Here is a 13,492-nt window from a genome sequence, read left to right on the forward strand (position 1 = left end):
AAACACTCCTATTAGGTTAAATCAATTGTAGCACACACAGTCATTAGTCTGTCACTCCAATTCAGCCAAAGACCACTGTTTCTATATCAGTGTGAAATCGAGTAACTTACTGATTAGGCCTGTTACTGTTATTACATAATCATCTAATTACACTTACTTACCATGATCATGTTTTAAACATTAGATTACCCAGTCACACAGTATTATGTTTTCATAGAAATGCATGTAGTGAGTGAAACAGAACATGTCAGCGACCACAAACATTATCAATGTCATAAAATTGCTGCAGCATCATATTTTCATCATGTTTTATGGCCAGAGATTTGTGATCTGTGATCTGTGAAGTATTTGTGAAACTATAGTTTGTTGTGTAATGTGGTAATCACTTGACTAGGACTTGAGCACAACGAGAAAAACAAAACAAAAATAATAATCCAGATATGTAGTTCATGTCATGTCAGAGCTAGGAGACCCAAACCAGGCTGTTCCAGCCTGATAATGCCCCTGTGCACAAAGCGAGCTCCATGAAAATATAGTTTACATGGGTTGGAGTGGAAGATCTTGTGTGGCCTTCTACAGAGCTCTGACTTCAACCCCACTGAACCTTGGGATGAATTGGAACACTGACTGCACCCCAGGGTTCTTTAAATTACATCAGTACCTGACTTTTTGGATGAATGACCACAATCACAGTTCAAAATCTAGTGGAATGTCTTCACAGAAGAGTGAAGATTATTATACCAGCAAATAAAGAAATACATGTTGAATGGGATGTTAAAAAATCACACAAATTCTATCTATCTATCTATCTATCTATCTATCTATCTATCTATCTATCTATCTGTCTGTCTGTCTGTCTGTCTGTCTGTCTGTCTGTCTGTCTGTCTGTCTGTCTGTCTGTCTGTCAGTTTATCTATCTATTGATCGATGATAGGCAGTCTGAAGTACATTTTGTTTGCTTGTCTTTTTAACTTTGAGAAATACTTGTTAGTAAATTGTAGTAAATCTAGTAAATAGATTTTGTTCAGGGAAATGCTTTACATAAGCTTTCCCATAACAGACCTGATTTAACACTTGAGTTAACACAAACAAACCGCCAACTTTAGCATTAAAGCCATGTAACTAAGATGAATTGACCCAACAGCTTCATTAAAAGATGAAGTGTGTTTACATTTAAGCAAAATTAAATAAATGCAATTGTTACCTCCCTATGTTAACATTATTTAAATTTGTATTATTATTTGTATACATCTTATAATTTGTTCATGTTAAATAACTTAATTACTTAAATACTTAAAATTGTTGCCATGGTAATTATTTGCATGTTGAATGAGTGGCTTAAATCAACAAAAAAGATTATTAATCTCATAATTATAGTTATAGCAGCTGGTTATATGGTCTCACAGACGTTATATACAGTTTGTAGAGTCTATTTACAGATGTTCGAATCCCCAGGAGCAGTAATTGTAGAAGTCACAGACAGATTTACTCTTCGGCCTTCAGTCCTTCTCAGTATCGCCCACCTTCATCTGTATTACATCACCGATTCTTCTTCTCCACAGACTGCATGTCAGCTGTTAAACCACCCATGACACAAACATGCGTACACAAATGCGAACTCGTTGCGGTTTATAATGCTTACTCTGTATTATTTTAACTGTGATTGTCTAATTTCTGATTTCTGTGTATGTAAGTGGGTAAAACTCAGGTGTGTAAGGCAGTGTGGTGATAGTTTATCTAACTAATATACCAGTACAGATACATATAAAGCATGGGGGAAGGCAGATGTACTTCGTTTTCTTTTACAGTCGAGCCCAAAAGCACATGCAATGACAGCCTATTCCAGCAGAGGCAGGAGAGCAAAAGAAAGAATGTCCATGCGTGTCTCTATTCTTCATTGGCTGCTGCCCACCCAGCCTGTTTGCAAAGCAATCACTGATTGGCTGTCAGAACACTGAGCATTGAGCAGCTGCCGTTGCGAGGGCCAGGCTTTCCCTTCCTCGCCTCATTCACTACCTGTGTTTTTTAAATGTGCACAAATTCTGAACTCTGTTTTCTGTTCAATAAATCTGCACAAACACTGTCATATCTGATAACAACTTGTTGTTCTTACATGCCGTCTGCTGACCATAAAGTGATGGCACTCGCTCGCAATTTATTTCTCTCCCCCTCCTTTTTCCCTCCCTCCCTTTATCCCTCCCTCTCTCCTTCTCTTTATCTCTTAATCAAGACACAGCCTGCCCTTTCCTGTGCATTGCTGCCTGCCTCCAGCCTGCACGCCTTCTTTGCCTCTCTTTTTTTTTCTCGCTGCCTCTCGCTTGCTCTCTCTGCCATGCACTTTCATTCTCTCTCCCTTTCTGTATCAGACTTGCACATTTGCCGTGTAAATACTTGAGCTTCTATGCATCGTCTTGTACAATTTCATTTATGCACTTTTCTTTATCTGCACATCATAACTCACAAAGGTTGATAGAGTGCTTGTTTTTACATTCTAAAACAATTTTTTGGCATAGCATTACTCTTAATAATTTTTTTTTTTTTTTTTTTTTTTTTTTTTTTTATAGACAGGTCGCACTTCCGAGGAACTAAAGGAGATCGTTAAGGGCTACGATGAGAAGAAGAGACACAGGAGAAACAGGAGGGACAAGAATGCGACTCAAGTAGAAAGCAGTGGACGCGCATCACCACAAAGTGCCTGGATGTGCTGGATGCTGCAGCAGCCTCGTGCCGGCGCATGCTTTTTCCCACGCCGCTGTTCCCCACAGACCTGACTGCTTGCCTGTGTAAGTGTATATGTGATTGCGCTTGGCCTTGACTCAGACTATATTTCACCCTGACAGGCAAACAGTCAATCAGCCCATTTGCTGTTCCTCGATCCCAAGCCTCTTCCCACCTTGCTTGCAATATCATCCTGAAGGACAGCAGATTAGTTTCTTCTTTTGTACCCCAACACGTCTCACTTTATTCACTGAGCCTTTTCATCTCTTGTTGTCTGGAAATGTGAGCATCTTTAGAAAGCACTAATGGACGGCAGCCTTTAGGAATCTGAGGGTGAGAAAAGTCATTTTACGTAGAGAAGAAGGTGATTTTATGAGACGGGACAGCCACTGCAGCTCTGAAGAACGTGTCTGTCTGCACTTTTAGTGCCTCGGTCTGAGAGAAGTGTTCAAGAAGCCATTGCAGCATGCCTGAGTGACCTGCTCTGCCTCAGCATCTTTCTCCTGGACACGCCTGCTCTTTGCTCTGCTATCCAGGTATATGGAACACACAGAGTCCTAGATTTTTTGTCACCAGTTTTTGCCATTCTGTTTGAACATTAGAGCATGTTCCATCCCTTTTACCAGAGTGTTTTTTGTGCTGTGGCACAGTGATTTTTTTTCTTCTTCCTGCTACGTGCGCTTCTGACATTCTTACCCCGAGGCGACCTTTAACTCCACCCTAATCACCCACTCATCATGGCCGTCAACCTCGCTGTGGGCCGGGACACCAAGTGGCTGACACTTGAGGTGTGCCGTGAGTTCCAGAGAGGCTCGTGCTCTCGTACTGACACCGAGTGCAAGTTTGCTCACCCTTCTCGCACCTGCCATGTGGAGAATGGCCGCGTCATTGCCTGCTTCGACTCTCTCAAGGTAACCCTGACTTAATAATACACACGTTCTCACATACACGTTGCTCTGGTACACAATGTCGAGTCATTTATCTTTTTATATTTATAACATTAACATATGACTTAACACACATATTTATAGGTATATTCTTATGTCAACACCTCCAGGCTCTTTTTGCTGAGTTGCGATCACTCTTCTGCTGATGAACTGAAAATCAGCACGTGTCTCTGTCAGCTGTAAAGGGATAGAGCAGGCCTGGGACAACTACCTCTGCAAAAACATGATTAAGCACTTTAGTCGAAGGATGCACAATGCAGAGTAATAGCCAATATGCAATGCAAACCAGGAAGGGTATTATAATCAGAATTTTATCTAATCTACAATGGTGTACACATAACAGTATAAAAAATACTGGGAGAAAAGTACTGGAATTTTCCAATAGTCACTGAAATACAAATATTTCAAGAGGCTGTATGGTGAATATGACAAGTCAGCGCTTTTACTATTCTCTTTTTTTTCCTCCATATTACGTGAGTAAATATTTTGCTATATTAGAAATATAATAAAAGCATATTTTATTTTATAAGAAAGAAATTAAAACGTTTAAGGGTTGTTAATGTTAAACTGGCAAGATTCGGGGTACAGTGCGATTTGTGCATTGTCCCTTTTCCTGCAGTCTATAGACGGTGACATTTTCCGATTGGGGACTCTTGAAATTAACGTTTCAATCGTCGAAGGGTTTTATGGCAAAATGGCACATAATCTTATACTTCATGCATTATATATTTCTCCGCCTAGGATATGTCAAAAACTACTAGTTGCTGATGCAGCATGGTCAGCATGCTGGAAAGTTGCAGTGCTGGATTTTATATATAGAAAGCCTCCTCAGGAGTTCAGAGCTCAGAGCTCAGAGCTAACAGCGACTGCAGCTTAGCATGCACTAATCCTCCTTCCAAAGCAGCACGTCGGCCGTTAATTCAGTGATAGTCTGGGCAGTGCCACGCCGTCTGGATTACAAATGGGATTATTTTTCAAAAGTAGAAAAGCAGGCAGGCTCAGGGTGAGAGTGCTGTGGGAGAGAGGGTAGACAGAATGTAGCCCAAACCCTCTTGTCTCAATCAGCTTTAAAAAATATGCACCACTGTCTGCAATTGCAGTTTAGGTTTTAATTATACAGCACTCTTCATATTAATAGTGCTCATTTATTTCTCTGTGGACAGGAGCCCCAACCCCCCCTGAATACCATCCCCTTTGCATGTTCTCCTCCTCCTCGTCCTCCTCCTCTAATTTATTGACGTCCTTTAATGGCTACGACAATGTCCTTTCTCCTAACTAGTGTCTCATGCTGGAGATGCTTCTTTATCCATTAGTTCTGACTGGCCTGCCTGCCAGCACATCGGCCTAGGCACATATAAATTATGCATTCTGTGTAATTCTCCACTATGCTGCTTTTATTAATGTCTGTGTTCCTGCTAATAAATTTCCCATTTTCCTTGCGTTAATCCAAACGACTGGAAAATATTTTAAAGGGGCATGTGTATTACCCGTGCAAATGCCAAAGACTTCAGTAAGAAGACTGCAAGAAGAAGTGAATCACTTTAAGCCTGCAGGTTCCAGGCATATATGTTTTGTGGTTATCTCAGACAACATCTTGTCTGTTATAGTCTTCCGCTCTCTTTGTAACCAATGAGCTTGAAGGAGACCGGATGAGGCAAAACATCCTCCCAGTTGCTGGGCACGTTACCATGGATACACAGAGGAGATCCCTGACCCACTGTATCCATCATGACATGACTTACAGCTTTTCATTCCTTTCTCTATCTATATCAGCATCAGGAGGAAAACACGGTACTCAGTACATCACTCCTTTACATATGCTATAGAATGTATCCATTTATTTATTTTTGCTCTTATTTTTTCATTATGCTGGTGGATGACAGGTTTTTGCTAGTGTAGTCATGCAGCTTGGCTATTAATAATGCAGGTTAGCACTGTTGCTGATCTTTGCTTTCAGCTGCCTTCCCCTCTGTGTTTTGGGGAGTTCTGCTCTTGTGGGATTGTCTGCTTATTGCTGAATACTCCCAGAACATACTTTCTTTACTTCTGGTACAAACATTTCTGTCAGTATAAGCACTAGAGAACTGGGCTTGTTTGTGAGAGGAATTAAGAACAGATCAGAATCAATTGACGTTTAAAAACAGTATAAAAGTATGAACAAAAAGTATAACCAAACAAAATAAGTTTTTAAGGTAATAATGCATGCACAACAGTGTCCAAAATGTACTTCCATGAAAACTTTCATTGTGTATGACTATATTATATATTATATCCTATATATTATATCCTATTTGTGTATTCCATATTTATATTCTATAGTTATATCAAATATTTTAATTCTATAGTTATGTCTAATATTGATATTATATTTATATTTTATATTTATATCCCATAGTTATATTTTATATTTATATCCTTCATGTAGATCCCATATTTATGTATTATGGGTTTGTATCCTATATAACACAATTACTTAAAAATTATTTATTTTGTTAATTTAAATGATCATGTCACAGGAGCCCACAAGGTGACTAGACTTTGGTAAGCTTCCTTTCCAATTTCACATATAAAGACTTAGTGAAAATGTCTGCACTTTCACTATTTGTGCCAAACAATTTCATGGCGGCTGTGCTCTCGCAAAGCAGGAACAAACAGCTTTTAGAATACAGGTGTGATATCTAGTGTTTATTTAGCACAAGCAACTACAGCAATAATCACTATTTAGAAGACGAGTATGTTTGCCTTCGATGTCTCTTATTGGTGTAATAACTGCATTCAAGTTGGTTTCATTTCTGACACTCAAACTTGCAGTGCTAACATGATTCACACAGAATCTTGTGACATTTTTGTCTACACACATTTATTTTGCATTCATATCATTTCCTGAGGCTTTTGTTTTGTTTTATTTTCCTTTAGGTGAGATGCAATGGCATCCTGCCACTGCACTGCCGGTGACTTAGAACCTTGATTAGCTGCTTGCGAAACAAGCTCAATGTGTTTACAAGATGGGTAAATGCTAAATAATAAAATGCAGTGCCAAGTTACAATGGTTTGAGGTTAATTTATTCTCCATTTCCCAGTCAGAGCTACCTGCCTGAGAACTTTGACTAATGTTAGAGGTCAGATGACTTGCTATTAGCTTTTTTGCTAGTAGTTCAAAAACTGACTTTTGTGCTCTGCCCAGGAGCTCATCAAATATTAATATGATTCATTATTGTTATTTTGATTAATGGCATCTGCCTCATAAGCCCCTGCTTCACTTGTTAAATTACTTCACCTATGTGGTATGTTCATCTGTATATAGAGAACTCATAGTACAAAAAAAAGTCTTATTTATTGGCTTTGAAAGCCAATAAAATATCACACTATATGGACAAAAGTATGAGGTAGCATTACATTGAACATTATATTACATGAACTAGGAGATCTAAACCTGTTCCAGCATGACATTGCTCTTGTGCACAAAGTAAGCTCTATAAAGATATGGTTTTGGAAAATAAGATGTGGTTAGAGAGCTCTGACTAAACATCTTTGGAATGAATAAGAACACTGACTGCACCCCAGATCTCCTCACCCTACTTTAGTTCCTGACTTTGCTGACTAGCTTGTCATTGAAAGTGCAATAATCTCTACAAGCACACTCCAAAATCTAGTGGAACATCTTCCTAGGAGACTAGAGGTTATTGTAACAGCAAATGGGGACTAAATTTGGAATCGGATTATAAAAAGCTCATATTAAGCTTATGTTCAGGTGTCTACAAGCGTCATTCCGTATAGTGTATGTATTGAAACAAGGCCACTGGTGTTCCATATCAGTAGGGTATTTGTATTCAATTTTTTAGGGAATCTGCAATGTATTATATGTATTTAATACAGTGAAACTCTATGAGACTGAAGGTCTGTTATGATGTCTAAATAGTAATCGGAGTCTATGAGGAGTATCAAATCAAGTGCCCGAGCCTCAGCATCTAAGCCTTGCTTCGAAATCATGTTGGAATTTTTGAAAAGTTTGATCTGAATGTAACATACTATTGATTGTATTGAGAGCTGTTTAACCTCCTTAGAGCTAGTGCTGTATATATCATTAGGTATATAATAATTGTTCAATGAAAGTAAACCTTTGCAAATATAAACACAGATATGTATGACCTTAAAAATAAATAAAGCATTGCTAATATAAACCTAATTCAGGTTCCTTATTCTACTACCAGAAATGTTTTTATTAGGGTCACTCTGAGTTTGGGCTCCGTGAATGCAGATATGAGGCATCTTGCAAAATGCTATTTACTTTCCAGTGGAGTCTCCCACCACTTCCCAGCTATCCAACTACTAAATGGGGAGGGTAAATGATGGCATGTGCTGCTTTCGAGATACATGAAGCCAGCAACTAAGACTTTTTGAACTCTTGCTCATGCTACATTTCTCAACAACATAAGTCACCTACAGGAAAGCACTACCTGTCCTTAGACCTGGATTCCAGTGACGTATTCCCCAGGCCTCCCCCAGGTGTTAGATCGTTGTCTGATCTCTTTCGGCATACCTGCTGCTTGCATTGATGGCAGGGAGATTGGTGTTGTTTTGAGCATTTTCAGGGCTATTGTCGCTGCTTGTTTTGCATGTTCATCTCCATAGCAGCTCGGCTCGGTGGTAAATTATTGGGACGCTTGACGTTTTCAGCCCTATGTTGTTCTTCCCTAAACTGTTACCACTTGAATAAGGAGACCCAGACTGGTTCCAGCATTATAATACCACTGTGCACAAAGCAAGCTCCATGATCTTTCAAAAATGGAAGATCTTGAGTAGCCTGCTATAGCGCTCTGACCTCAAACCTATTAAACACCTTTTGGGATAAATTGGAACACCAACTGCAGCCCCGGCCTCCTCACCTTACAAGTATATGACTTTACTAACACCCTCCATCTCCACAAGCACAATCCAGCATTTAGTGGAACATCTTTCCAGATGAGTGAAGATTATTATAAAAGCAAATGGGGACTAAATGTGGAATGAGATGTTCAAAAGTATATATGAATCTTAAGGTCAGGTGTCCACAAACTTTTGTCCATATAGTTTATACCAGAAAGCACCTTATATTTTGGGGAATTTCAATTCAGTTCAATTCATTTTTATTTGTATAGCGCTTTTAACAATGAACATTGTCTCAAAGCAGCTTTACACAGATAATGTGGTGATTAAACGTAAATATGTTCTTTGTAAGTATGTTTGTCCCTGATGAGCAACTGTGGCAAGGAAAAACTCCCCGAGATGGCATAAGGAAGAAACCTTGAGAGGAACCAGACTCAAGAGGGAACCCATCCTCATCTGGGTTGCACCAAATGTCCATTTGAAGCAGATATGCAATGCTGGGGGGTACAGTGATGACGATCAGAAGCAAACTGCACTCCCGAGTCAGTGAAGCAGACCGCCGACACCAACTACAGTCCAATCCATCCTCAAAGCCCCGTTCTACTCCGGAATTACATGGAACCACCCAAGGTGTTGATGAGAGACCGTCCCAAGCTGCACAGAAGTGTGAAGATCCACGGAGGGGAGAGGGGCAGGAACAGTGGTCACTGGAGCCTCAGGAGCATGTTTAACTCGACCAAGAGAGAGAGAGAGAGAGAGAGAGAGAGAGAGAGAGAGAGAGAGAGAGAGAGAGAGAGAGAGAGAGAGAGAGAGAGAGAGAGAGAGAGAGAGAGAGAGAGAGAGAGAGAGAGAGAGAGAGAGAGAGAGAGAGAGAGAGAGAGAGAGAGAGAGAGAGAGAGAGAGAGAGAGAGAGACGGGAAGAGAAGAATATGGATTATTAGGTGTCCCTATTGGTGTATGAAAGTTAATGTCACTGTGCAGTTTGGAATCCGGCAAGACTCGCTATGGCAGCATAACTAAAAGGGAGAACCAGAAGGTAACACAGACATGAGGGATCTCTGGGATAAGAGACGACCCACCACACCACCGTCAACAAACCCGAGTGAACGTGTGAATGTGAGGGGACGACAGCATACAAATATACCAGTTCACCAAACACTCTATATCCATGTTCCCTCCAGATCTGCTCCTTTACCTAAGAAAAATCTACTGATTAAAGGCTTGACTAAATAAATAAGTTTTCAACCTCGACTTGAACACTGAGACTGTGTCTGAGTCCCGAACACTGGTTGGAAGGCTGTTCCATAACTGCGGGGCTTTATAAGAGAAAGATCTGCCCCCTGCTGTAGTCTTCATTATTTAAGGAACCAACAGATAGCCAGCACCTTTTGATCTAAGTAGGCGTGGAGGATCATACTGGTACAGAAGTTCACTCAGATACTGCGGTGTGAGACCGTTAAGTGCTTTATACGTCAGTAGTAATATTTTATAATCAATGCGAGATTTGATTGGGAGCCAGTGTAGACTGATTAAAACAGGGGTGATGTGGTCATATTTCCTAGATCTAGTGAGGACTCTTGCTGCTGCATTCCGAACTAACTGAAGCTTATTTATGCACTTACTCGCACACCCAGAATTTCCATCCTAAAGATCTAGCACAGGTCTTGTCAGGACAGTAGACAGAAGACTATCAAAAGACTTTCAGATTATCAAAATACTTTTACAATAAGCATCCACCAGGCAATACTACTGTTTTTTCAAGAGGGACTTCATCAGTTTCTTTTGTGGAAGAAAATTTATTTTAAATCTGTATGTGACACCTTTGTCATTATGAGACTGAGATGATACCTAAACCTGAATTTATGATCCACCATAAAATTATCAGGGTTAACAGGTCATGTCAACAGATGATCTGAGCTTGGCAACATTCTTCATCCAGTGATGAGTAGTTTGTTGGGAAGTACCATTCGGGCTAGGTTCCAGCTTGGACAACTTTGTTAATCCTGCTCCTGACTATCTAGCCAACCATTTAAACTGAGTGCTAACCACTGCATGATACAAAGATATACAATCAGGGGGGTCACAACCCAAGAAGAAATGAAAGAAATACAGCATAGACATTGAGAATTGTGACAAGCAGTTACACCTTAGGAAAAGGTAGAACCAACAGAGATTAAATATCAAAATGGCATACTTTTAATTTATATTTAGGAAATGGCAAATTCCCTTGGTGGGTGGCACAATCCACAGTTATTGATATAACAGTGTCTTATGAACAGAAACATATAATATATATAACAGAAATGTAATAGTTTATTAAGACAGGTGTGACTTTTGGGATTGTGGTCTGACAGACACTGCAGCAATCATTTGTTGTGTGAACGATGGGCGTGTGCACATGTGGGTGGGTTGGTGGACTGAAACAAACATATCTTCCTATCTTATCCCATCAGTCATCTCAGTTGCAGGAAGTTTATTAATGTTCAGAGCAAAGACACCTCCACGCTGCCAGCTCTAACATCCAGTTTATACACACTTGCACTGTTATGGCCGGGGTTGAGTGGGGACAAACAGGAAGAGCAACCTTTTATTAACAAGCTTTAAAGACATATTGAAACTCAGTAGCATATACTGTAGAGCCAAGCTGTGTATCCTTTTGCTTTTGTGCTAAATAAATAATAGTATTGAACCCCCTTTCAACACGTTTAAACCTCAGTTTTTTAGGTTTTCTCCCAGTGTTCACAAGAGACCCTGAATAGAACACATTGCGGAAGTTGATTGTGTGTGTGTGTGTGTGTGTGTGTGTGTGTGTGTGTGTGTGTGTGTGTGTGTGTGTGTGTGTGTGTGTGTGTGTGTGTGTGTGTGTGTGTGTGTGTGTGAAAACAAAGAAGTTTGAGCTTGTTTTGTAGAGACTGAAACAAAGTGCAATTTATTCCACAGGGGTAGTAATGAAGTTACAGTAAATTGACTGAATTTTACCCTGATCTGATGCACCCTGTTTGCAGTGCACACAGATCCCCAATATTAGAAAAGCAGAAGGTATTGGAAGTGAATAATTCTGACCATGCAATGGGAACGCTCCATATGGTGAAGGTTGGCTGTGAAAAACTAACATGTGGTTCCATAATGTGTCTATAAATAAATACTTTATAGTCTAGATGTAGACGAATACCCAGATTAACAGGAGCGAAAAAACAGGTAGACAGCGGCGGTTTTTATGCTGCACATAACAAATATTAGTATTTTGTGTATTCATTTATAGATTACATCTGCACTGTCTAAGAGACACCCGAAAACAAGCACAGCATCTGAATGTTTAAGATCAGATTTCTTTTTATGAATAATAATTAAAATATAAACACACATGCACAGAAACATGCCCACTTAACCTGGTTATATTTCAGCACCACTGTTCTGACAGACCAGAGTGACTTATGATTAAACTGAGAGGTGATACAGTTCTAGCATAATGCAGAGCATTCAAGACCATCTTGTTTAGAGGTCAAACAGTGCCATCTCAGTTTCTTAAATAGTGGGAAATATATTACATTTCCACCGCCATTATGCAATATAATTTTGGCATGTTGTGTTCCAGTGGATTTACTCTAGTTTTTTTTTTTTTTTTTTTTTTTGCCATTTCAGCCACCTCTTAAAAACATGTTGCTAGGTAGACAAATTGTGATGGGATTGCATCCTATTTCACATCTCCAAACTGTTTGGCAGTAATACTTTCTTGACCGTTTTTCTTTCATTTTTAGATGACTGCCTTTAGCAACCACTTGTCTTTAAGCCTTTAAGAATTCAGTTCCTATTTGCTGTAAACCTCAACTTATTTGGGAAGATGTTCCACTGGATTTTGCCATGTAACTATTTAGATTTGTGCTCATTCAGTGACAAGGACATTAGTAAAGTCAGGCAATTTATCTCAAAGGTGTTCTGGAGGTTGAGATTAGACCTTTACAGTAGGCCACTCAAGATCCTCCACTCCAACCCATTTAAAACATATCTTTATGAAGCTGGATTCGTACACAGTGACATTGCCTGTCAGAACAGGTTTGGGTTTCCTACTTCAAGTGAAGGGAAAACTCCATTATGAATATGGCCTTGTATCTGTATTTGTTTGGCACTGGGACTTGAGGGACCGCCAATATGATAATGTATTAACGTCCATGTTTAAAGACCTTGCTTGTGGCACTTTTAAGGACATAATGTGTTCCAAAGGACACCTGCTGAACCTGATTATTGCCCATATTCATGTTTAATTGTAACAAATATAAAAAATTCTCGGAAGGGTAATAACGATGATCGTTAGTCCAGCTTGATTTTATCAATGGCTCCTAAATTTCCAGCACCCCTGAGACTCATTTCAGTCATTTCATTCTTTCTATCCACTTTGTATTATGTTAGCGCCCGTCTCATGTAACCAACTACTTTTTAATTTTATTCTCCGTCTCACAGGATCCTTATCTCTTTGTTACCAGCATCAACGCCTTTTAAATCTAAAAGTCAATGCAATTTATCATCTATCCTCCCTCAACTGTCTCTTCTGTCTCACACTGTCTCTCTTTCTCTCTCACTCTTAGGGCCGCTGTACACGCGATAACTGTAAGTACCTGCACCCGCCTCCACACCTGAAGACCCAGCTAGAAATCAATGGCCGGAACAACCTGATCCAGCAGAAGGCGGCAGCTGCCATGTTGGCTCAGCAGGTGCAGTTCATGCTGCCTGGAGCCCAGCTACAGCCCATAGTGAGCCCATTATTTCATTCCTAATGTTCAGTTGTTCAGCCTTTAAACCACATTTTGTTTTAGTTTTTTTAACCTGAGGGTTTTATTATGTTTTTAACAGGGATTTAAGGTTAATCAGTGTAATATAATACATCTATTAATTACTAAATCAAGGTGACCGAAAGCTTTCTAAATGAGCTAATGTACTGAACTGTAAAAACAAAAGATCCTTAG

At 39.7% G+C, this 13,492-nt stretch overlaps 1 protein-coding gene across 26 annotated transcripts in view; it reads left to right on the forward strand.

Annotated features, from left to right (window-relative positions):
• The window catches only part of mbnl3 (muscleblind-like splicing regulator 3), a 44,097-nt gene that overhangs the window by 13,169 nt on the left and 17,436 nt on the right, over nt 1-13,492 (forward strand). For 20 of the 26 annotated variants that reach the window (XR_014536818.1, XR_014536819.1, XR_014536821.1 and 17 more), the window contains 2 exons: nt 2,565-3,629; nt 13,115-13,279. Coding sequence is in view for 16 of the 26 variants with exons in the window: in XM_083561718.1 (XP_083417844.1) it covers nt 3,456-3,629; nt 13,115-13,279 (339 nt within the window). In the remaining 10 variants the exon portion in view is untranslated. Of the gene's footprint in view, nt 1-2,256; nt 2,466-2,564; nt 3,630-13,114; nt 13,280-13,492 lie in introns of those variants that run through there. The other 6 variants (XM_083561710.1, XR_014536820.1, XM_083561715.1 and 3 more) reach the window with 6 other exon arrangements.

The sequence above is a fragment of the Silurus aristotelis genome, assembly GCF_946808225.1.
Source record: "Silurus aristotelis genome assembly, chromosome: 14".
Taxonomy (NCBI): domain Eukaryota; kingdom Metazoa; phylum Chordata; class Actinopteri; order Siluriformes; family Siluridae; genus Silurus; species Silurus aristotelis.